Source organism: Bufo gargarizans, chromosome 1 (assembly GCF_014858855.1).
Source record: "Bufo gargarizans isolate SCDJY-AF-19 chromosome 1, ASM1485885v1, whole genome shotgun sequence".
In the NCBI taxonomy this organism is placed as follows: domain Eukaryota; kingdom Metazoa; phylum Chordata; class Amphibia; order Anura; family Bufonidae; genus Bufo; species Bufo gargarizans.
In genome coordinates this window covers 570450993-570477845 of record NC_058080.1, presented here as the reverse complement: position 1 = coordinate 570477845, position 26853 = coordinate 570450993, and the positions used below count along the sequence as shown (strand labels likewise).

Sequence of the window (26853 nt, the reverse complement as noted above, 5' to 3'; positions counted from 1 at the left end):
TTTTTATCCCTTTTATTTTCCAAACTGTTATTTTGTACTGTATGTATAGGTCTGTATATTTTAGGTTATATTTTCTATGATAACCCCATTGTTTGTATGCGCTGTCCTTTTTTTATATTAAAACTTCACTTTAAAAAGAGCCAATTCCATGACCCTAGAAGAAGTGTTACCTATATTGATTTATTAACCCTGTGAATGCTAGCAGCTGTAGAGAGTACTTAGGTGTTATTTCATGCAAAGGTGTCTCGTTAACCGATATGAAAAGTGGTGGCAGCTAAGATTGATTAGTGTCAGGAAGGAGTTTTGACAGAGGGAGGTCCATTGTGACCCTGCAGGCTCCCCTCATTCACACACCACTGTTAACCCTTTGATTGCACCAGTCTGACCACAGAATGAATATTTTTTTTTTCACGCATCAGTTCTGTATTGCATGAAAAACACAGCATATTCTATATTTTGCGTTTTTCACGCAGCCCTTGCCCCATAGAAGTGAATAGGGCTTCAGTGAAAAACACATTCCATCCGGGAGCAAGTGCGGATACAATGCGTTGTTCACTGATGGTTGCTAGGAGATGTTGTTTGTAAACCTTTAGTTTTTTTATCAAGCTCGTGAAAAACGCCTTGAACCCGCGAGGAAAAAACTGAACAACTGAACGCAATTGCAGACAAAACTTGCTTGCAAAATGGAGCGAGTTTCACTGAACGCACCCTGAACGCATCCGGACCTAATCGGTCACGCTCACGTTAAATTACAGGAGTATGTTCATACATTTAAAGGGGTTGTCCCACTTCATTAAATATGTTTTAACTAATTCATTTACCCCCACTGAACATATCTTCTTATATATGTAATTTTCAAAAAGTTACCATTCGTCCAATAAATGCTTCTATGAGATCCCTTTGTTTATTTTTGTCTCCCATGGATACGGCCTCTTCTGGCCGGCCGCATCGCTGTGCCGCGCTGCGCACCACAGCTGAAGACATTCCTCGGCCTGCCTCTCCATTATTACGAGTACGCGCACGTCCGCGCATGCGCAGTATATCCTGTGTGTCTGAGATAGAGCTGCGCATGCGCGGACATCCGAACAGTTTAGGCGAGTCTGCGGAGTGAGAGGACGGACGTCGGAGGAACGGGATACTATTTCCTAAAAGGTAAGTATAATATCTACTGGCCCACTAATCCACCAACGATTATTGAGTGTTGGGCAATAAAGGGGGCATTTTTATGTGCACTGGGGGCAACTATATAAAATGGATGCACACTGGGGGGCAACTATATAAAATGGATGCACACTGGGGGGCAACTATATAAAATGGATGCACACTGGGGGGCAACTATATAAAATGGATGCACACTGGGGGGCAACTATATAAAATGGATGCACACTGGGGGGCAACTATATAAAATGGATGCACACTGGGGGGCAACTATATAAAATGGATGCACACTGGGGGGCAACTATATAAAATGGATGCACACTGGGGGGCAACTATATAAAATGGATGCACACTGGGGGGCAACTATATAAAATGGATGCACACTGGGGGGCAACTATATAAAATGGATGCACACTGGGGGGCAACTATATAAAATGGATGCACACTGGGGGGGCAACTATATAAAATGGATGCACACTGGGGGGGCAACTATATAAAATGGATGCACACTGGGGGGGCAACTATATAAAATGGATGCACACTGGGGGGGCAACTATATAAAATGGATGCACACTGGGGGGGCAACTATATAAAATGGATGGACACTGGGGGGGCAACTATATAAAATGGATGGACACTGGGGGGGCAACTATGTATTTTATGGACACTGGGGGGGGCAACTCTGTATTTTATGGACACTGGGGGCAACTATGTATTTTATGGACACTGGGGGCAACTCTATGTATTTTATGGACACTGGGGGCAACTCTATGTATTTTATGGACACTGGGGGCAACTCTATGTATTTTATGGACACTGGGGGCAACTCTATGTATTTTATGGACACCTGGGGGCAACTATGTATTTTATGGACACCTGGGGGCAACTATGTATTTTATGGACACCTGGGGGCAACTATGTATTTTATGGACACTGGGGGGCAACTCGATGATATGTATGGACACTGGGGGCAACTATATGAAATGGATGGGAGGCACTTATGGGAGCAGATGGAGGAGGCATTTATGGGGGCAGATATGTGAGATGTGTATGTGGCAGTTTAGAATCAATGCGGGTGAAAGATAGAATCAGATGTAGCAGAGCTGAATAAGCGCTGTTCAGTCACAGTACTAATGGTGAAGGAAATAGACGGATTTAGCAGAGATGTGTATGTGGCGGTTTAGAATCAATGCTGGTGAAAGAGACACAGATGAAGCAGAACTGTATATGTGGCAGGTCAGCATCAATGCTGGTGAAAGAGAAACAGATGTAGCAGAGCTGAATATGCGGGTGTTCTGACACAGTGCTGGTTGAATAGAAAAACAGATGTAGTAGAGCTGTATATGTGGCAGGTCAGCATCAATGCTGGTGAAAGAAAACCAGATGTAGTAGAGCTGAATATGCGGCTGTTCTGATACAGTGCTGTTTGAAGAGAGAAACAGACAGATGTAGCAGAGCTGTATATGAAGATTTTCAGACACTGGAGAAGACACATGTAGCTGAGCTGTATATGCATCTATAAAGATACATAGTGTGAGGTTTATACACAACTGGAGCACAGCTGTAATGGAAACAAATCTGCATCAGTGTTGGTGGGTGGGGTCGGTCAAGCTTTTGGGCTAATGTATAATATGGAATTATAGTTTTTGATGCACAGAATGGGTTTGTAAAAGATCAGACAGAGATTTTGTGTGTAAAACTGTACACTGAGCTCACTTCACATGGCTGAGTGACCATTCCCCTCAGACACTGCAGACTGATGAGTCATACTATTCACATGAACTAGCACGCAGGACTCAGCTCTCAGTGTGATGTCATAAGGAGGCGTGGCCAGCCTTCACTCTAGCTGCATAAGCCCGCCCAGCCTTATCTGCAGAAAAGCAGGAAGTTAACAACTAGCTGGCAGCAATTGAGGATGAAGTAGCAAGATGGGAATACCCCTTTAAGTATAAACTTATTTTGTAAAACAGTGAATCCTTAATTTAATGGAATGCATTTTTTTTAAAATGCAATAAATGTAAATGAAAAAAATAAGTATTTTATGAAAAATAATTGCTTTTTAACGTGCATACTTTATGTAAAAGCAAAAAACTACACTTTTTAGATATCCACATGACCAAAATAACATGAACTACTCATTTAATAGGCTATTAAGTGTCAAAAACATATTTCTGTAAGCAGAAAAATGTATATAAGTTACAAAGTAATTTATATGTACCCTCAAACGGCATAAAATTTAAAATTTCTCTTGCATAAAACTAGGCCTTAAAGGATAACTGTCACACTTAGACCCCAATTTCAATTTTCATATATGTAGTTAGTTACTAATAACATAATATTTCAGAATCAGTTACTTACTATTAGACTGACTTACCCCATATTTAATAAGATTCAGCCCTTAGCAACCAGTCTGCATAAAACTGCAATTTCACTATTCAGTTAAGATGGCCGCCACTCCCCTCACCCTAACCCTGCCTGCCCTTATTACCCACAATGCATTGAGCTCCTCACATGCAGTAGCCAGTAACCAGAGCCCTCCCCCCTAAAGGGTTAATCTCCTGCAGCACAAAGGGGTCTTCTTACCACATGTTGCTTTCATTTATACACTGAGCAGACGGCAGATCTCCCTTCCCTGGTCTGCGCTGCTCCAACTCTACTTCTCCAGCTCTGCTGAGTGAGGGAGCGTCTGCCAAGCGCAGGGACAGGGAGAAGTGCACACAGCCCAGGCACTGTCATCAGCTGCTGGGGAGGACCTGGCTTTAATCATTTACTTAAGCCTCTTTCACACGGCCGTTGCGGAAAAATGTGCGGATGCGTTGCGGGAACACGTGCAATTTTTCCGCGCGAGTGCAAAACATTGTAATGCATTTTGCACACGCGTGAGAAAAATCGCGCATGTTTGGTACCCAAACCCGAACTTCTTCACAGAAGTTCAGGCTTGGGATTGATGTTCTGAAGATTGTATTATTTTCCCTTATAACATGGTTATAAGGAAAAATAATAGGATTCTGAATACAGAATGCATAGTAATATAGCGTTGGACGGGTTAAAAAATTTTTTTTTACTCACCTTAATCCACTTGCTCGCGTAGCCGGCATCCCCTTCTGTCTTGATCTTAGCTGTCTGCAGCAACAGGACCTGTGGTGACCTCCATGTTGATGGATCATGTGATGACTGGAGTGACATCACCACAGGTCCTGTTACTGCACAAAGCTTGGATGAAGACAGAAGGAGATGCCGGGCTTCGCGATCAAGTGGATTAAGGTGAGTTAAATTATTTGTTTGTTTGTTTTTAACCCCTCCAGCGCTATTTTACTATGCATTCTGTATTCAGAATGCTATTATTTTCCCTTATAACCATGTTATAAGGGAAAATAATAATAATAATGATCAGGTCTCCATCCCGATCGTCTCCTAGCAACCGTGCATGAAAATCGCACCGCATCCGCACTTGCTTGCGGATGCTTGCGATTTTCACGCAACCCCATTCATTTCTATGGAGCCTGCCTTATGTGAAAAACGCACAAGATAGAACATGCTGCGATTTTCACGCAACGCACAAGTGATGCGTGAAAATCACCGCTCATGTGAACAGCCCCATAGAAATGAATGGGTCGGTATTCAGTGCGGGTGCAATGCGTTCAACTCACGCATCGCATCCGCGCGGAATACTCGCCCGTGTGAAAGGGGCCTTACAGTCCCTGGCTGTCAGTAATGTGACCTTGCACGCAGCCTGCTTCTGTGTGCTCCGTCCTTCAACAGATAGACGGACCATGCCTAGCAACCCTATTTTAAGCACAGGTAAAAGTAGGCAGTACAGGGAACAAAACTGTGGAATTAAGGGGTTATGCAATACACAGTGAAAAGTTGAAATAGGGCCACCAAGGTAATATTAATCACCACAATCCAATACTCCCCAAAAAATATATATATGACAGTTATACTTTAAACAGCCATGTCAATGAAGAAAACAAAGTAATGGCCACTTAAACTGGAAGTGGCAAAAGTTTAAAAAATAGCTGCCCATTGAGGGGTTAAGCAAGAGACCATGATGAACTGAAAAATTAACCTAAATGTCAAAGACAACAAGATCCATTAAAATTGGTTCTGATAGTGCTATGCCATACCTCATCTCCTCATTAGACCAGGTGGCATGGTGCCAGCTATGTAAAAGATACTACATAAAAATAGAAATATGGCATAAAGCACACAACAATCAAGAGAGTCAGTATAAAATGGCTTGGGGGGGGGGGGGAACCTTCATGTTCCTTTTATGAGTGATATAACCATGAAAGTGGAGGCCTTTGAATCTGCAGACTAAGTACAGAACATACTAGCAGACCACATTTACAGTTACCAGCTGCGAGTCACTGAACTACACGAGATACCACTAAAAACAGGACAGCTATGGTTCTGCATCGGTTCTCAAACTACAGTAAACGCCAGGATATTCTGCCATGCACAGGAGCTATGGTTTGCCATCTGCATAGTTTGCAGTGCCCACGATAAGTATTATTTCACTGCAACATTAAACGTGGCCCTGAATGAAAACAATGATACAGATTGAAGTTCTGGTTCCTGTTAGTCCAGTCATCTACCACTTAGGGCTCTTTCACACCTGCGTTATTGTCTTCCGGCATAGAGTTCCGTCGTCGGGGCTCTATGCCGGAAGAATCCTGATCAGGATTACCCTAATGCATTCTGAATGGAGTGAAATCCGTTCAGGATGCATCAGGATGTCTTCAGTTCCGGAACGGAACGTTTTTTGGCCGGAGAAAATACCTCAGCATGCTGCGCTTTTTGCTCCGGCCAAAAAAAACTGAAGACTTGCCGCAAGGCCGGATCCGGAATGAATGCCCATTGAAAGGCATTGATCCGGATCCGGATCCGGCCTTAAGCTAAACGTCGTTTCGGCGCATTGCCGGATACGACGTTTAGCTTTTTTAGAGTGGTTACCATGGCTGCCGGGACGCTAAAGTCCTGGCAGCCATGGTAAAGTGTAGCGGGGAGTGGGGGAGCAGCATACTTACCGGCTCCCGGGGCGCTCCAGAGTGACGTCAGGGCGCCCCAGGCGCATGGATGACGTGATCGCATGGCACGTCATCTATGCGCATGGGGCGCTCTGACGTCACTCTGGAGCGCCCCGGGAGCCACACGGACTGTAAGTATGCTGCTCCCCCGCTCCTACTATGGCAACCAGGACTTTGATAGCGTCCTGGGTGCCATAGTAACACTGAAAGCATTTTGAAGACGGATCCGTCTTCAAATGCTTTCAGTACACTTGCGTTTTTCCGGATCCGGCGTGTAATTCCAGCAAGTGGAGTACACGCCGTATCCGGACAACGCAAGTGTGAAAGAGGCCTGAGGCTACTTTCACACTTGCGGCAGTGTGATCCGGCGGGCAGTTCCGTCGTCGGAACTGGCCGCCGGATCCGCCGACTGAAAGCATTTGTGAGACTGATCCGGATGCGGATCCGTCTCACAAATGCATTGCAAGGACGGATCCGTCTCTCCGCTTGTCATGCGGACCGATGGATCAGTCTTGTACATTTTTTCTCATTTTTACCGATCTGCGCATGCGCATGCCGGAACGACGGATCCGGTATTCTGAATGCCGGATCCGGCGCTAATACATTCCTATGGGAAAAATGCTGAATCCGGCGTTCAGGCAAGTCTTCAGTTTTTTTCGCCGGAGAGAAAACCGTAGCATGCTGCGGTTTTTTCTTTTGCCTGATCAGTCAAAACGACTGAACTGAAGACATCCTAATTACTCTCCATTCAGAATGCATGGGGATAAAACTGATCAGTTCTTTTCCGGTATAGAGCCACTGTGACGGAACTCTATGCCGGAAAAATAAAACGCAAGTGTGAAAGTACCCTAAGACATAGTAATAAACCTAAACTGGCTGCTGAAAGAAACTTCTTCATATTATCCAGAACGTGACCTAACATACACCAGACTCCATTTCCGCCTGCTAGGCGTTACTTCCAGGTTTTGTTGATCGACTGGTTTAAAGTGAAGTCAACTACTACACATCTAGCTTCATGAAACTGTGCCTGCTCAGCCTTTCCCTCGCACGGTATGCAACTGCAAGTTTACCTCCTGGCCAACTGGGATCTCTGCCAAGGTCAATACAAGTCACAGCCAGTTTCATGAATAAAGGGGAGGCCCAGCCCACTGGAAACTGTGAGATGTTAATCCTAGTAACAGATTAGTGTTCCCATAACAGAGCTTTGCGGAGATGCAGTGCTCAGGGACAATGCTGGATAAACTCCAAGTAGATCACAGGACACCAATCTAGTTACTAGCTGTGCCACCACAACAATGACTCTTACAGAGATTTCACTTAGCATTGCTGAGAAGCAGTTTAAGGCCCCACGGCCGTATGTATTTCGCTAAATACGAATATCATCTAGGTGCTATCGACGTTTTTTTGCCAACCTATTGACTACAATCTGGTTGTTGCAGACTTCTTCCACTTAAGAATTATGGAGGCCACTCTGCTCTTGGGAACTTTCCGCGCAGCAAAAGTTTTTTTTTTAACCCTCCTCCCCATAATTCTGTCTCTGTCAGACCTTATATAGAAAGGGAAGTGTCTTTCCAAATCATGTCCAATCAGCTGGATTTACCACAGGTGGACTCCAATCAAGGTGTAGAAACATCTCAAAGATTATCAAGAGAAATGGGAGGCCCCAGAGTTAAATTTCAAGTCTGATAGTAAAGGGTCTGAATACTTATTTTAGTTTTTCCTTTTTAATAAATTAGCAAAAATTTCTAAAATTTCTAAAATTATGTTTTAGGTTATTGAGTGCAGATGGATGGTGGAAAACTTGCTTTTTTTTTTAATTTATTTTTATTTTAGCACAAGGCTGCAACATTAAATGTTGGTCTTAAGACTTTCCGAATGCACTGTATGTCCTTTCAATCGTCAAATATATATATATTTTTTTAAAAAGCCAGGAGTGCACAGCTGAAAACATCTATGGCAGCTTTAGAGTTAGGGCTCATTCAGATGGCCGTATATGCTGTCCGCAAAAATGTGGATCCTTTTTTGGCGGAAAGTTCAGCATGTCCGCAAAAAAGAAAATTTGATTGCATTCCGTTTTTTTGCTGATCCATAGACTATAAAAGGGCCACGTCCTGATTTTCACTGACAAGTATAGGACGTTTCATTTTTTTGCTGAGCCGTGCAATGGAAGAAAAGGGCCCCATAGAACTGAATGGGACAGGACAGCATCTGATCAACGGAAAAAAATAATTGTGGACAGCATACGGCCGTCTGAATGAGCCCCTACTGATATGTAACAGAACAAAGTACCCTCCTTTATGGCCTGTATCCAAGCGAAATACAGAAAACAAGCCTGCTGGTCTAACTCAATCTTTGTCCCACACCAAAAACTGCGCAGCACTCCAACCATCTCAGTACCATCCTCTATGAAGGGAAGAGAAACAGGATTTAAATGGAAACAGATTTGTGTTTCCCAGAATACAATATTATCAGAATTCTGAATCTCATCACAGTGAAATTCAGTTAACCCACTGCCAAACCACCAATCTCATACCCCAACAACATAAAGCATTGATTAACGGAACAAAACTAGAGCCCCGTGTCCTTAAAGGGGTTGTGCAGCCAGTAACCTAAATAACCTATCCTCAGGATAGGTCATCAATATCACATCGATGAGGGCCCAACTCATGGCACCCCCAAGATCAGCTGTTTGAAGAGGATGCGGTGCTCGTACAAACACTGCACGTTGTCTCGCTTGCAGCACCGATGCAGTGTAACTACAAGTGCTTGTCCCATTTAAGTGCATGGAAAAAGCACTTGTAATTACACTGCGCCGCCAAGAGTTCAGAGACAACACGCAGTGCAATCTTGAAGATGAAGTAGCGCTTGTACGAGCACCGCCTCTTCTTCGAACAGCTGATCGGTGGGGGTGGTGGGAGTCTGAGCCCCACTGATCAGATATTGATGAGCTATCCTGAGGATAGGTCATCAATATGTACTGGCTGCACAATCCCTTTAATCAACCTGCCTCAAAAGGTACAATTCACACCAGCACCTTCAGTGTTAAACATACAGTAAATGAGTCACACCCATAAATTAAAAAAGAGTGTTAAAACCTGATCAAAGTGGTTAACACACTTGGCACCTATAAGGCTACTGTCACACTAGCGCTTTTGCTGGCTCCGGCAGGGTTCTGTAAACACTTCTGTTACTGATAATACAACCATCTGCATCCGTTATGAACGGATCCGGTTGTAATATCTTTAACATAGCCAAGACGGATCAGTCATGAACTCCATTGAAAGTCAATGGGGGACTGATCAGTTTTCTATCGAGTCAGATTGTGCCAGAAAACAGATCCGTTCCCATTGTCTTGCATTGTGGGTCATGACTGATCCATTTTTCTCCGCATCCCAGGACAGAAAGCAAACCACAGCGTGCTGCAGTTTTCTCTCCAGTAGGAGAACGGAACGGAATGCATTTTGGAGCATTCTGTACTGTTCAGTTATGTTTTGTTCCCATTGACAATGAATAGGGACAAAACGGAAGCGCTTTCTTCCGGTATTGAGACCCTATGACGGATCTCAATACCGGAAAATATTAACGCTAGTGTGAAAGTAGCCATAGAGAATTACTATGGCTGTCTTACCTTGCCCAGCTCTTCCCCAGCTCCATGTTGGCTCTGGTTGATATGTGGGGAGTGTCTGAGAAGTGGCTCTTGTAGCAGTTCCAGCCTGGGCCGCTTTGATTCTGCATTGTCTAGATCTGCTTGCTTGCTCAGGTCAGACACATAACTATGTGGGTCTCCTCTTCCAAGCAGTTCTGGTGACCTGTGGAAAGAAAGGCAACTTTGAGTAAATGCAGCATGCTTTGTTAACATTGTGTCAACACAGTATCAGTGTCTCCTCAGATGTGTAGGCGACACCTCTCAGATTTATCTTTAGCCATTTCATCCATCCTAAGCACGGCGATGGATGACATGGAAGAAGCTAAACAGTAATGAGGCTACACCCTAAGTAAAACAATGGCGCTTTTAAAAGCTTATCGTCTTGGATGATAAAGGGGTTGACTGAGACTTTAATATTGTTGACCTATCCTCAGGATAGGTCATCAGCATCTGATTGGTGGGGGTCCTACACCGGGGACCACTGCTGATCAGCTGTTTGACAAGGCAGTGGAGCTCGCAGTAGCGCCACGGCCTTCTCTCAGCTTTTCCTAGGCCAGTGACAACACGTTCATCGGTCACGTGGCCTAGGAGATGCTTAGCCCCATTAATGTAAACGGGGCTGAGCTGCTATACAAAGCACAGCCACTATACTATGTATGGTGTTGTGTTTGGTGAGCTGCGAGAAGGCCGCGGCACTCCTAGGAGCGCTGGTGGCTTCTCAAACAGCTGATCGGCGGGGTTGCTGGGTGTCGGACACCCACCGATCAGATAAAGATGGTCATCAGTACTGGAAAACCCTCTAAATGTAACTATTACTCATGGTACGAACAATGTATTCTTATATACATTTAATTTTAAAACCACTAAGCTGCCTTTTTCCAAGTTGTAGACAAGCTAGATATATTAGAAGAGAGGAAATACACAGTATGTTATGATGATGTAACAATGGCAACAACGAAACCATTTAACAGTAAGTGTTATTTGTTCCAGGCAGATCTCATCTGACCAGTGACCTCTCCATAATGTTACCACAGGGAAGTTCTCAAGGAGGACACATGCCTGATATCCCACAGCAAACCTCTGAGTCTTCCTGCTAAGTCAGATCCCATTTAAGCAAAAAGCATGTGCTCATGTACAGGCCTAAATATTTTAAGAGAGCTAAAGGAGGTATGGGTGCATGATTTATTCATAGCCAGAGATTCTGCAGGGAGTATGAAGAGGGAAATGAGAGAGATCTGAACCTTTAGGAAAATGCATTAAAGCCATTCATGTACTGCATATACTGAATAACGTAAAGCTATCATTTACCAGGCATATAAAAGGCATGCTGGCTCACAAATGACTACATTCTTCCTATACATCTGCATTTAAAGGGAATCCATCAACAGTGACCTCCCTATCCAACTGTTTGACACATAGCTGTAGTTCACTTGATTAACCCCTTCACGACTGCAATCTGTATATATACGTGATAGCTGCACATACCCCGTGCAGCTACCACGTATATATACGTTCTGGCAGCTCTTTAATCCAAGCGCTGCAAAGCGCTTGGATTAAAGCTTCTGCCCCTGCCCTGTATGCTGTCACGGACAGCATACAGTGCAGTAATGCCGGCAAGGGACCAATCAGAGTGGCCCCTTGCCGACAATCGATCCGATTGGTTAGTCTGTGCAGACTAACTAATCGGATCGCTGTGTGAAAAAAATGGCGGTTTCAGGCTCTGATCTGCGGTCTGCAGATCAGAGCCTGAAATCGGTAATGTGTCCTGAAGCCCCCGTGCCCCCGATCTGTGCCCCGTTCTTTTCCTGCCCCCCCCCCCCCCCGATGCGGTCCGCCCCCTCCTGCCCCGACCTGCGCCCCCTTGTCCATCATCTTCTCCTGCTACTTCCTCCCGATGCGGTCCGCCCCTTCCTGCCGCCCCGTCCTGTAAATAATGAAATGCTGCCCCCCTCTCCTCTCCCCAGTTTCCAGCGATGCCCCGTCCCCTGCCCCCGATGCGGTCCCCCTTCTGTGTGTGATGGCGGCGGCTCCATTCCTGAGCCGCCGCCATCAGCAGCGTGTGTCAGCTCTATGCTGACACTGCTGTAACCCCAAAGATGCCGCTACTGCGGCATCCATAGGGTTAATAGAGGGAGAGGGCTCCCTCTCTCTCAACCATCAGGGCTGCTGCGATCGCAGCGCCCGATGGTTGCCATGGCAACCGGACGCTTTGCAAAGGCGTCCGGTTGCCATGGTATAGGCGTCCAGTGCTGCCACCTACAGGCATCTGATTGTATTATACTTTGCAATGCAAGAGCATTGCAAAGTATAGTACAATCATCAGCCCCACTGGATCTTCAAGATCCAAGAGGGAACTGATAAAAAAAAAAAAAAAAGTGAAAATAATAAAAGTAAAAATAAATAAATAAAAATGTAAAAAATAAATTTCCTTTTCCTATAAAAAAACAAAACAAAAAAAAACCACACATATTAGGTGTCACCGCGTCCGTAACGACCATCTCTATAAATATATCACATCATCAACACCGTCCAATAAACACCATAAAAAATAAAAACGGTGTAAAAAAATAAGCCATTTTTGTCACCTTACATCACAAAAAGTGCAACACCAAGCGATCAAAAAAGGCGTATATACCCCAAAATAGTACCAATCAAACCGTTACCTAATCCCGCAAAACATTAGCCCGTATTTAAGACAATCGCCCAAAAAATAAAAAGCTATGGCTCTCAGACTATGGAGACACTAAAACATCATTTTTTTGGTTTTAGAAATGCTATTATTGTGTAAAACTTAAATAAATAAGAAAAGGTATACATATTGGGTATTGCCACGTCCGTAACGATCTGCTCTATAAAACTGTCACATGACCTAACCCCTCAGATGAACGCTGTAAAAAAAAAAAAAACTATTCCAAAACAGCCAATTTTTGGCCACCTTGTCCCATAAAGTGTAATAATGAATGATCAAAAAAATTTATGTACCCAAAAATGGTACCAATAAAAACCTCAACTCTTTCTGCAAAAAATGAGCCCCTGCACAAGACGATCGGTAGAAAAATAAAAAACATACGGCGTTCAGAAAACCAATCCAGCAAAATCTGCCTTCCAAAAACCGTATGGCATTCCTTTCCTTCTGCGCCCTGCCGTGTGCCCGTACAGCAGTTTACGACCACATGTGGGGTGTTTCTGTAAACCGCAGAATCAGAGTAATAAATATTGAGTTTTGTTTGGCTGTTAACCCTTAATGTGTTAAAGAAAAAAAATTAATAAAATAGAAAATCTGCTAAAAAAGTGAAATCTAGAAATTTCATCTCCATTTTCCTTTAATTCTTGTGGAACACCTAAAGGGTTAATAACGTTTGTAAAATTGGTTTTAAGTAACTTGAGGGGTGTAGTTTCCATAATTGGGTCATTTATGGGGGTATACACTATGTAAGCCCCACAAAGTGACTTCAGACCTGAACAAGTCCTTAAAAAGTGGGTTTTGGAAATTTTCTTAAAAATTTTAAGAATTGCTTCTAAACTTCTAAGCCTTGTAATGTCCTAAAAAAATAAAATAACATTTCCAAAATGATGCCAACATAAAGTAGACATATGGGGAATGTTATGTAATAAATATTTTATGAGGTATCACTTTCTGTTTTCGAAGCAGAGAAATTGAAGTTTAGAAAATTGCAAATTTTTACAATTTTTTGGTAAATATGGGATTTTTTCATAAATAAAGGTGATATATATTGACTCAAATTTATGACTGTCATGAAGTACAATGTGTCACGAGAAAACAATCTCAGAATGGCGTGGATAAGTAAAAGTGTTCCAAAGCTATTACCACATAAAGTGACGCATGTCAGATTTGTAAATTTTGACCTGGACATTGGGGCATCAATGACCCTTGGTCATGAAAGGGTTAAAATGCGGTTTTGTGAGTGCAGTTACATTCAGCTTATAATAACCGTTGACTAAGATTTATAAATAAATAAAATGTGGTTTTGCTTTCTTTTAACCCAAGGCTTTGTTCCTGAGTTATGATACTTGTTCTTAATATGCTAATTAGGCCTTTGGTGCAATTAGGGCATCACCGTTGCTCTTGTTGCATCCACACTCCACTCCTTTCTGGCTGCTTTGATTGACAGGGTCAGGAAGGGGTAGGTCACAGAGAGAGAGAAGTGGCACTTAGGTGCAACAAGAGCAAAGGTGACGCCCTTATTGCACTAAATATGCATAGAAGTATCATAACTCGGGAACAAAAGCAGTGTTTTTTGACTGCTATGAGTCTATTCAAACAGTTGGATGGGGAGGTCACTGGTGACAGAGTCCCTTTAATGTTTATGATTGAAGGGTTAAAAAAAAAAAAAAAACTATAAAGCACAATATATTAAAGGGAAACCCACTTCTGAACATTTCACAGCTAAAATCTACATAAAAAGGTTTGTAGATATTCAGTCCTCCCTCAGATACAAGGCTTTGTTCTACAATCTTCTGTAGAGTCTATATGATCTTTTTTATCTGTAGATCTACATACAACCAAAAAACAGATATCTATGATCCAAATATACACTACAAAACCTACACTTACATAAGGTTAGACAGAACATAATCTGGCTCAGAAGAGATCAGGCCTGCATTTGTGTAAAACTGGGTTGCAGTAAATACCAGCATTACCTCAACATTACAGTTTTTTTATCATTTATCCATATATTTGGAATTCAACAAGTTTCCTATTACCCCATTTTATGTGGGCTTCCATAATGTACTACACTTCTAGAACTAAAGGCCCCCATGCACATTAAACTTGCTGGCCACCTTCTCGTAATGTATGGGGAGCTCCCCACTCTGTCATCATCTGTCGAGGAGAGAAGGATTGGGCACATTGAATACCCAGGCCCCATTCTTTCTTTCCCCTGGGGGCATAAGCTGCTTTCAGATCTGTCTGGCATCATCTTTCTCCTGTAACTGCATTGAAAAGAGTGCTAGCTGTTGACAGACCAAACTATTAAAAAGGTTCATCGTTCATTTTTTAAGAATTTTTTTACATTACCAGACGTGAGGTATCAGCCAAACCAGACGTGAGGTATCTTCTTGTTTTAGGAAGAGAGCTAACCTACATACTTTCTCCCATACATCACTTGATCACTTCAATGAGAACCAATATCCCCAAAGCTTTGTCAAAGGCATATCCAACCAACTAATACCCAGATCTATACTGACTAGGAACAAAAACCTTAGGCCCCTTTCACACAAGCGAGTTTTCCACGCGGGTGCAATGCGTGACGTGAATGCATAGCACCCGCACTGAATCCTGACCCATTCATTTCAATGGGTCTGTGAATATGAGCGTTGTTTTTCACGTATCAGTTCTGCGTTGCGTGAAAATCGCAGCATGTTCTATATTCTGCGTTTTTCACGCAGCCCTGGCCCCATAGAAGTGAATAGGGCTGCGTGAAAAACGCATTGCATCCGCAAGCAAGTGCGGGTGTGATGCGTTTTTCACTGATGGTTGCTAAGAGATGTTGTTTGTAAACCTTCAGTTTTTTTATCACGCGCGGGAAAAATGCATCAAAACGCATTACACCCGCGCGGAAAAAACTGAACAACTAAACGCAATCGCAGACAAAACTGACTGAACTTGCTTGCAAAATAGTGCAAGTTTCACTGAACACACTCTGAACGCATCCGGACCTAATCCGTCACGCCCGTGTGAAAGGGGCCTAAAAGTGCTATCTACAGATGGGAGTCTCATCCTTTTGGAGGAGTCTCTGGTTTGGTAGGTATGAAGTCGTTTTCTTCCTTTTGGAAGAGAGACAATTTGCATTTTTTTGGAGCATGGAGCAATGACTAGTTAGTTACTAAGTAAACATTCATAGACTGGATCTCTTCAATGAGAATCACCCCTTTCCCCAAACTATACGATTAGGAAGTATATGAAATTATTTTAAACCAGTAATAAAACAGTAAAGCAAAGTAGTTAAAGTGTAACTGTGATTTTTTTTAATGTAATGTATTGGGACAGTGATACTGGCCATTTTTGTAATATACTTTAATTACTGAAATCGCATATTTCTTTTAGAAAAATAGCACTAAAGTGGCCCGTTTTGAGCCTTAGCAATGCTCCCCTGTCTTCAATATACATAACTGTGGAGACTTTCTCTACATACCACAGTCAGTGTTAACAGAACACAGAGGAGCATTGCTGAGGCTCAAAATGGGCCACTTTAGAGCTATTTTTCTAATAGAAATGTATGATTTCATTACAAAAATGGTCGATATCACTGCCCCTACATATTACACAAATAAAACAAAAATGGCAGTTACACTTTAAAGGGGTTCTCTGGGAATTAAGAAAACAAAAATACTTTTATTATAAACATACTCTCAAAATACCTTCCATTAGTTAAAATGGCTTGTTTTGTCTGGAGAGCAATCATTAGGAGAAATAAAATGGCTGCCGTCCTATTAGTACATACTGAACCCGTCCTAATCACACATGAGGACAAGTTACTTCACAACACTGAGGTGAAGAGCTCCCTCATCCTCCTCACATATTATGATCCTGAATACAGTTTAACATGATCTTCAGCTAAATCTCTGTAGGAATGGAGTTCATGAAGAGACGAAGTACAGAGTGAAGGTGTGGATGTGGCTAATGAGCAGCTGCACTTGTATGCAGTTTCCATTATCACAGTCTGTCCTCTCCGTACTTCATGTCTTTTCATGAACTCCATTCCTACAGAGATTCAGCGAACGTTCTTATTATCTGTATTCAGGATCATAATCTGTGATATGTAGAGCAGAGAGGAGAATAAACTTAGTGCTGTGAAGTAAACGGTCATCCTTGTGATTAGGACAGGTTTTGTGTGTACTAATAAAATGGCAACCGTTTTTTTGCTCGTAATGGATATAAAGGAGCCATTATAACGAATGACATGTATTTGTGAATATATATTTAAGACTGAACCTGTGAAATAAAACTCATGATTTTGAAACATGCAGATATGCACGGACGATGTTCAGATCTCTCTGACTACCAGTGCAGAAAGAACACTCCCCTAAAGAATTATTAGGAACACCATACTAATAGGGTGTTGGACACCCTTTTGCCTTCAGAACGGCCTTAATTCTACGTGGCATTGATTCAACAAGGTGCTGATAGCATTCTTTAGAAATGTTGGCCCATATCGATAGGATAGCATCTTGCAGTTGATGGAGATTTGAGGGATGCACATCCAGGGCACGAAGCTCCCGTTCCACCACATCCCAAAGATGCTCTATTGGGTTGAGATCAAGTGACTATGGGGGCCATTTTAGTACAGTGAACTCATTGTCATGTTCAAGAAACCAATTTGAAATGATTCGAGCTTTGTGACATGGTGCATTATCCTGCTGGAAGTAGCCATCAGAGGATGGGTACATGGTGGTCATGAAGGGATGGACATGGTCAGAAACAATGCTCAGGTAGCCCGTGGCATTTAAACGATGGCCAATTGGCACTAAGGGGCCTAAAGTGTGCCCAGAAAACATCCCCCGCACCATTACACCACCACCACCAGCCTGCACAGTGGTAACAAGGCATGATGGATACATGTTCTCATTCTGTTTACGCCAAATTCGGACTCTAACATTTGAATGTCTCAACAGAAATCGAGACTCATCAGACCAGGCAACATTTTTCCAATCTTCAACAGTCACTTTTGGTGAGCTTGTGCAAATTGTAGCCTCTTTTTCCTATTTGTAGTGGGGATGAGTGGTACCCGGTGGGGTCTTCTGCTGTTGTAGCCCACCTTTCTTTCCTATTCTGACAGTTTGGAGTTCAGGAGATTGTCTTGACCAGGACCACAACCCTACATGCATTGAAGCAACTGCCATGTGATTGGTTGACAGATCTCCTTATAAACCCATGCTAATGTAATACCATATTCACTTACTCTGGTGACATGGAACTGGGTCAGAAGTTATGGATGCAACTCATTTCTGCTGTAAATCCCTATTGCTACACACAGTGGGGAACACAATGTAGATTCCCAGAAAGAACAAACAATAAAAATAGAAGAAATACAAGTTTAGGCCCAGTAATTAGAGTTTCTAAGTACCACATATGCATAGCTGGAGGCAGCTCTGCGCTCAGGAATTCACACCCATTTCAAGCTCAGTCTTGCCAAAGAAGACCAAGCAAGGCCAGGAATGCAATTTAATCCGACTGATTCTTGGTACTGGTACGAGCCGTACACTTCAAATTCAATTTGATAGCAAGAATTTCTGCAAAAACAAACTTATCCTTGTGTGGCCCCTGCCTTATTTACCTTTGTACCGAGTGAAATACCTCAGACCATAGCGCTCTGTCTACCATAATGCACGCATGTATTCTACGATGTGTCCACAAGTGCTCTAGACAGATAAGAAATACCAGTAAACAGTGTCTGGAGCTGGAGGGAATGAATAAAAGCAGAACACAGATGTAAGTACAGCACGTGTTTCTTTTAGATTATGAAATCTTTCCTGGGGTAGCCATATTGGAGACATCTTCATGTATTGCCTGTATACACCAGCCGTCCTGTAAGTTGCTGGGTAGGGACCTCCATGAATCAGACTTGTCTTTCCAGCACATCCCACAGATACGCAATAGGACCAGGGTCGAAGAATTTAGAGATCATGTCAAAGGAGATACATACAGAGCCGTATCTGATTGTATGGTATACAATGCTGCTACATTGCTTTATTTCCGTCTCCAACAGAAATGCTATCAACCTTCTCATCACCAGGGTTTTTGGGATATGTTGCACCTCTGGTAGTTAGGACAATTTTCGTAGTTTTGCAATGTTGACTCAAAACCTAAACATACTAACTCCACATACCCCACACATTTTCATTAAAAAATGCATAAACGTGGATAAAAGTGTAACCAAAGCAGAAAGTTAAATGGCCTACATGTCTTAAAAATAAACGGCTAACATATGCAGAATTCATAATACCACTTAGGCCTAAATTTACATGAACATATCGTCATAAAATCACCAGAACTGCAAAGACCAAAAATCTAGTTTTAAGCTAGAAATTTTTAAAAGAACCTGTAAAATAAAGGGACTTAAAAAGTAAGTGCACCCCAAAACCCATATATTTCCTGAAAGCACACAACCGAATGATTGCAGTTGCCCTAATGGGCATTACAACCATGTCCACTTTTCAGGTAAGTTTATGACAGAGGAATCATTTAAAAAATGCATCAATACAGGCATTTAAACATAAAATGCACATCCAAGCAAAGATTTACACATAAACACAACGTAAATTTAATATATTAAAAGGAGTGTAACTCTCATATATACCAAAACCACACATTATAAACATTCTTTATAAAAACACTGGAACGGTGGTTATACAATATATGGTATGTATACTGTGCATGGCAAACTGCTTCTACATTACCAAAGTCTCCATTTTCTAATAGCTGAAAACATACCATGTATATAAATACAACCTAATAATACACAAAACCACCACCTTCAAGCAACTTTGCAGCAAACAATGATTAGCAAAAATTGGATAATAATGCAAATGTTTAACTAGAATGCGCAGAGTTCTTATAGAAATAAAATACAGTCAGCAATTACAGTAAAAGATATGCACATTCAATGCAGTATGTTAACGAAATCCAAAAACTGCAGGAATGCATACAAGTATTGGGAATTATGTACTAATTTCCATCTGTGAAGCCCTTTATTATGCCCTCCATCATGAACACTGTTTGACTCTTGTTCACAGTTTTACAATAGCCAACTAAGGCCTCATGCAGTCCGCAAAAACGGGTTCCGTAGTTCGTGATCCATGTCCGTTTTTTCTTCCGTGGGTCTTCCTTGATTTTTGGAGGATCCACGGACATAAGGGAAAAAGTCGTTTTGGTGTCCGCCTGGCCGTGCGGAGCCGAACGGATCCGTCCTGACTTACAATGCAAGTCAATGGGGACGGATCCGTTTGACGTTGACACAATATGGTGCAATTGCAAACAGATCCGTCCCCCATTGACTTTCAATGTAAAGTCAGGAGTCCCTATCGGAGTTTTCTCCAATCCGATGGTATATTTTAACTTGCAGCGTCCCCATCACCATGGCAACGCCTCTATGTTAGAATATACCATAGGATTTGAGTTAGATCGTGAAACTCAGATCCGACAGTATATTCTAACAGAGGCGTTCCCATAGTGATGGGGACGCTTCAAGTTAGAATATACTACGAACTGTGTACATGACTGCCCCCTGCTGCCTGGCAGCACCCGATCTCTTACAGGGGGCTGTGATCCGCACAATTAACCCAGTGCGCCCCCCCCCCCTCCCTCTATTGTATTAATTTCATTGTGCCACCAATGAAATTAATACAATAGAGGGAGGGAGGGAGGGAGGGAGGGGGGGGCAGCACACTGGCCACCAAGGAAATTAATACAATAGAGGGAGGGAGGGGGGCCAGGGGGGACAGCACACTTAGAGCACCTGCCAGCAGGATCAACTAACTAATCGGACGGGCATACTACATAATGGGTTAGATTCTGCTGATTAAAACACAGGCCTTGTAAAAATAGGATTTTGTTGCCAATGAAGTTTCTAGCTCCTCTGTGCATCTCCGCTCCTCAGCTTTCCAGCGCCGACCACGTCCCTTGGTGTACTGAATCCATATGTGTCACCACCAGACATCTGAGAAGCTCTGACAGACGTCTAGAACCTCCTCCTTGAGGTTCCTTTGTTTTGCTTTCATTTTCTCATCTCGTTAGCCTCTCTCAGCTGTCATGTAGTTGCACTGATTGCATCCCTTTAAATCCTTTCCCATAGTGCATCACTTTGCGGTTTATATTCCTTCCTGGAGTGTGAGCATGCTGTTCCTACTTCTGAGTCTTCTACAAGATAAGTTTGGTTCATTCATTTGTGTTTTTCTGTTTGCTGGATCCCAGGTGACCCTGACTCCCTCCGTATCTAGTGTAGGGAGCCGGGGGTTGTGTCCCCTCACTATTATAGGGTGTTCAGGTGTTATACAGTCGAGGTACGAGGATATGCGATCATCTACCATTGGGATTTTCGCATAGGCTGAGCAGTCAGGGAGAGAGTCAGGTCTGATGCAGGGCTCTCCCTTTTTGTTCCTTAGTTTTAGATCCAGTCAGTCGTATATTCATTTTGTGTTTTCTAGTTTCCTGCACACCTTCCGTGACAATATGCGAATAAAGAATAAAAGTATTTCTTTCTCTTGAACACTACAACCTATTTTCAGGTATTACTTTAGTTAGCAGGATCAACCCTAACAGACTGTTGCTCTTATGGATAATATTATTACACATTATATAAATGGATTTAAATGTGATTATATTATTTTATGATTATATATTCCCTTTAATTCGCATCAGGATTGCAACTGTTGCACTGCAAAGGAACTGAGCCAACAGCAATTGTATGTCAATAAGAAAGACATTTGGCAGGAAGCCACTTGCAAGTCATGTAACTGTGAGCAATGAATCTGTTCAACAACAAAAGTATGAGTGTATTTCCAGTTTAATAACCTGGACTGGAATACATAGATGAAGAGGTCAGGGCTAGACTATGACTTGCATGGCATTGTGCAATTCAAGCAGCACTCTAATGGAAGTAATGTAGCAGTCGTGAGACGGACCTGGACTTCATTCATTTCTAGTGGAGCACAACTATGGATGCACCTTTTGAGGTGTAACCAAGGCTTAAACCAAAAATATTAATTTACAAAAATAGCAAGCCATTTAAAGTTTAAAGTTTATTGGAAAGAAAAAAAAATATATATATATATAGTCATCATGTTACTACTGCTAATCTAAGGCCAGCATGGCATTTCTGTTCTTAAAAATAGACTCACAAGTTTTCATGTAACATGTGAATTAAGATAATTGCAGTTTCTTGCAACAAATGTTTAAAATAGAGCCTGAGATAAGAGGAGCAGGCAACCCCAGGGATCAGCCATTATTGCCAGTGAATGCTACATCCATGCCTGAACGGCCCATGTGGCAGCAGTAGCTAAAACTACAAAGCTTTCAACTGAGAGGCTCGTCATCCTTTCTGGCAAAACCCTTTTAGGGCTCATGTACACGACCATTTCCGGTCGTGGCCCATATTGCGGCCCGCAAACAGCGAGTCCGCAATATGTGGGCACCGGCTGTGTGCTCCCCGCATCACGGATGCTGATCCATTCATTTGATTGGCTCCGCGAGCCGGAACTTGTTCTATTTTTTTTGCGGTGCGATGGATCACGGACCCATTCAAGTTAAATGGGTCTGGATCCGTCGCGGCAGCCGCACAGATGTTGCCCATGCATTGGGGACCGCAAAATCCCCAAGTGAAAAAAAATAAAATAATATCCACTTTTTTCCCAGAATTGCTGGTTTTGCTCATATGCCAAAATAACAGAATAACAGAATAATCAAAGTTAAAAATGTTATTGATCTTGGGATGCGGTGATGGAAAATGTTTAAGGAGTTTTTATTGTGCAAAAGTAAGGCCCCTTGCAGATGAGTGTTCCTCCTGCAGCAAATCCTCATTGCAGCACCCGGCCTGACCTTCCAGCACTGACAGGAGATTCACATAGCATTATATTGATTTTTATGCCAATTAACCCTTAGGCTAGGGGTGGGCGATATGTCCTAAAATCTATATTGCAATATAATTTTAAGCATGTGCGATATATATCGCGATATATTGTTTTCTATATTGGGGGGGGGGGGGGGTTAAACTTTTTTTAGGACCTCACACACTCCCTGCCAGGATGCTACTGAGCATTATACTCACTTGAGGGGTTAAAAAATAAATAAAAAATTAACTCCCCTCATCATCTGTTCGCGCAGGCGGCATAGTCTTCTTTCATCTTCTTTCAGGACCTGCAAAAGGACCTTTGATGACTTAATCACGCTCACCACGTGGTAAGCGCGATGACATCAGCGCAGGTCCTGTGAATGAAGATTGAAGGTGGTGAGTGTGATTACATCAGCGCAGGACCTGCGCTAATGTCATCTCGCTCACCACCTTCTAGCTTCATTCAGCAGGACCTGCGCTGATGTCATCGCGCTCCCCACGTGGTGAGCGTGATTAAGTCATCAAAGGTCCTTTTGCAGGTCCTGAAAGAAGAAGAAAGAAGACTATGAACAGAGGATGAGGGGAGTTAATTTTTTAACCCCTCAACTCACATTTTAGTAAGCATTCTGTATTAAAAAAGCTATTAAAATGAATAGAACACTGAAGTTCAGGTTTGGGTTAGGTGAAGAAGTCCGGATTCGAGTCTGGGTACCACATTCAGTTTTTTCTCACGTGCGTGCAAAACGCATTGCACTCGCGTGGAAAAAAACTGAACATCGGAATACAATCGCAGTCAAAACTGACTGCAATTGCGTGCCTACGCAACGCATCCGGAGAAAATCCGGGACGCCCATGGGAAAGAGGCATAAGGGTTACATAGCATCATAAATCAATATAATGCAATGTGACCCCCGGCAGCGCTGCAAGGTTCGGCCGGGAGCTGCATTGCGGACTCACTGCGGGAGGAACGCGCGTCTGTAAGGGGCCTAAAAAATAAATATAAAAAAAAGCTATGAATCTATAAATTAAAAAAAACAAAGTGCCTACATAGCTCATCCCCAGATAAAGCACCAGAAGGTAGAGAGAGGCCATGTGGCACCCCGCTCACCTTTTGCTGTTGTGCAAATCAGGCACAACACTGTTCGGGCATAGTAATAGTCCTTGACCACAGCACAATGCAGGCGACGAAGGACATTTCCGGTTGTTAAATGCAGGTACAAAAAAAAAATATAATAATAATAATATTAAAAAAATGGCTGCCATGGAAGGAATATAATTTTTTTTTTTAATTTATAATAAAGAGAAAACATCAGATAAAGGCAACACGTTTCGATGTAGACATATCTTCATCACTGCCATGTGCCTGGACTGATGGTGTGATCTCCATATTGAAACCTGTTGCCTTTATTTGATATTCTATTTATAATAAAGACAAAACATTTTTTATACTCCTTTTTTTGCAGCGCCTGCCATTTAAGTTATTTTTGGTCCTGCAAGTAAAAAAATAATAATAATAATAATAGACATATTTGTCATCGCCATAATCTTACTGACCCAAAGAATAAGGTTATCATGCCAACTATACAACACAGGGAACACTATAAACAAAAAAATTTAAAATTTAAAAATTTAAAAATTGCAGGTTGTGGCTTATCTGCCACTCAATAGAGGAACAAAAAGAGATCATAATCAACATATTCTTTCTTGGAAAGTGCAGGTACACCCCCTACCGGCAACCACCCCTCTGTACCCTTACTGCAGACTGCTAGCAGTTCATTCATAACTTCTAGCAGGAATAATACAGGAATTACAACATACAGACATAAGAATAGATGCTCCAGAATTGTTATTACATGGGAGATGCATAAAGTTATTAAACAGGCATGTCAGGAGCGATGAAAGGTCCTCTTTAATAAATGTGCCCCAAAGAGGGTCATTTATCATTTGAGGTTGTTTTTGTGTCAGTTTTAACACGGGCTTTGATTTGTGTCCCCGGACTAAATTTATGAACAGGTGCGCATTAATAATATATCTGGCGTGAGTGTAATGTGGTTTATATCTTTAGGTGCAAAAGTACACCAGGGGGTGCCGGGCATTGGTTGCAACTTCTCTGCACCTTTTGCAAAAGTCGCACATGGTAAATGAGCCATAATCCAGGTCTAATATCACTTTCATCTCTTAAACATAGACCACTGTGAACAGTGGCAAGGAACACAAAATGTCGCAAATTTAACCAAATGTCACAGAAAATTTCACAGTTGCCCATGACTTGCACATTTTTTAGACCACAAAACTGACATATCTGATAAGATAAATGTTCTCTAAAATATTGCCCATCTGTAGCAGTAAGGCTACTTTTACACTCGCGTTTGGTACAGACCCGTCATGGATCTGCACCGATAATACAACCGCATGCATCCATTCAGAACGGATCCGTTTGTATTATCTTTAGCATTGCCAAAACACAGTCTTGAACACAATTGAAAGTCAATGGAGGACGGATCCGTTTTCGATTGTGTCAGAGAAAACAGATCCGTGCCCATTGACTTACATTGTGTGCCAGGACGGATCCGTTTGGCTCAGTTTCGTCAGACAGACACCAAAACGCTGCAAGCAGTGTTTTGGTGTCCTCCTCCAAAGTGGAATGGAGACGGAACGGAGGCAAACTGATGCATTCTGAGCGGATCCTTTCCCATTCAGAATGCATCAGGGCAAAACTGATCCGTTTTGGACCGCTTGTGAGAGCCCTGAACGGATCTCAGAAACGGAAAGCCAAAAATCCAGTGTGAAAGTAGCCTAATACCTGAGAGAGAAATTGTGAATGGGAGAGCAAAATACCGGTAATCTCATGAGGATAGGTCATCGATAGTAAAAGCCTGGTAAACCCCTTTAAGGGTCCATTCAGACGTCCGCAGTACATTGCAGATAAGCAATACACCCGGCCGGCACCCCCATAGAACTGCCTAAGAATAGAACATGTTCTATTTTTTTCCGGAGCCGCGGAACGGAAGGTCGGGGGGGGGGGGCGCTCCGGAAATGCAGATGCGGAGAGCACATAGTGTGCTCTCCGCATCCATTCCATTCCCTTAGAGAATGAATGGTTCCACCATTTGCGGAATAGATGCAGACCCATTCCACGGACGTGTGAATGGACCCTAAATGTATACATTTTACTGAATCTTTTCCCCCAAAACTGCTCAGTCTGCTCAGCTCCATAACATGCTGCCTGTAACTTACATTGTATTTTCGTGGTAACGGGTTCCCTGTTCCTGGGATCATTACGCACAAAGTATTGTGGTCCCATCCAAAGAGCACCCCAAAATCACAGGCCATAAAATCTACCATATATACCTAAATTCCTGTAAACTCCTACTAGGGAAACAAATCTACCCAGACTGTGAATTATGTCCATACCGTTCCTCTCTGGGATCTCTCTCCCTAGAACAGAATCACCCGTGAATTATACTGACCCTACAATTTAAGGTTCAACACCTTTTCATCCTTCGAAATTTCCACCTCTTACCTTTTTCACCCCATGTTTTTCACAATTACGCCCTCTCCCCTTTTTCTGCATTCCTCAGATCTCTTTTAGGCCCCTTGCAGACGAGCGTGTGTCACAATGAGAGTCTGCAGAGCAGCTCCTGACCTGAACGCCCAGCACTGGCCTTACAGGGGGATTGAAATTTGATAAAGTGATACCATATTGCTGAAAATAAAAGGCAAGCAGCGCCGATTTAGCAAGTGGCTAGGAGCACCACTGCCCAGAGAAAGTGCTACATCACTGCTGTTGCCCCTGGATTCTCAGAATCAGTGAGAAGTCAGACTGACAAATGTCATCAATGATCCTACCTTTCATTTCCAGGCTGAAATTTTGTTAGCAGTGATGGCCGTCTCCTCTGTGGAAGAAGAACTGAACTGTGGCCTAGAGGTGAACCATAATCTCGTGGATGGTGCTGATACTCTAGAAGACTGGCATCCTGCAACACACAAACATCACAGTGGAATTATTTTTGTATATAAACCGTTTTTTTTTTTTTTTTTTACATTTATGCACACGTCAGAAAAAAATAAATAAATAAATAAATCGAATGCATATAGAACAATGATACTCTTAAACGGGTTGTCTGGGTTCAGAGCTGAACCTCATTTTCAACCCGGCAGCCCCCCTGATATGAGCATCAGAGCATTTTGATGCTCTCCTTTGCCCTGCACTGAATCATGCAGGTCAAAGGCTTTTTTTTCCCCAGAACCGGTGACGTACCAGGCTCTCCATGGGAATGTAAACCGGCTAGGGCATTGAAACCCCACCCATCATTGCCAGTTATGTCACCAGCAACACTAATAGGCGGAAGCCTCCGACTAGCAGTGTAATAAATATAAACAAACATTTGCCTCGATGCAGGGCAAGGGCCAGCATCGGAGCACGAGATGCTCCGATTCTCATTTCAGT

The 26853-nt window shown here is 42.7% G+C and overlaps 1 protein-coding gene across 26 annotated transcripts in view; it reads right to left on the bottom strand.

Annotated features, from left to right (window-relative positions):
* NCOR2 (nuclear receptor corepressor 2) overlaps positions 1–26853 on the bottom strand; it is a 407074-nt gene that overhangs the window by 242835 nt on the left and 137386 nt on the right. For all 26 annotated transcript variants that reach the window (XM_044275678.1, XM_044275679.1, XM_044275664.1 and 23 more), the window contains exons 3-4: positions 26253–26380; positions 9817–9997 (exon numbers count right to left, since the gene is read on the bottom strand). In XM_044275678.1, the coding sequence (XP_044131613.1) occupies positions 9817–9997; positions 26253–26380 (309 nt within the window). The remainder of the gene's footprint in view (positions 1–9816; positions 9998–26252; positions 26381–26853) is intronic.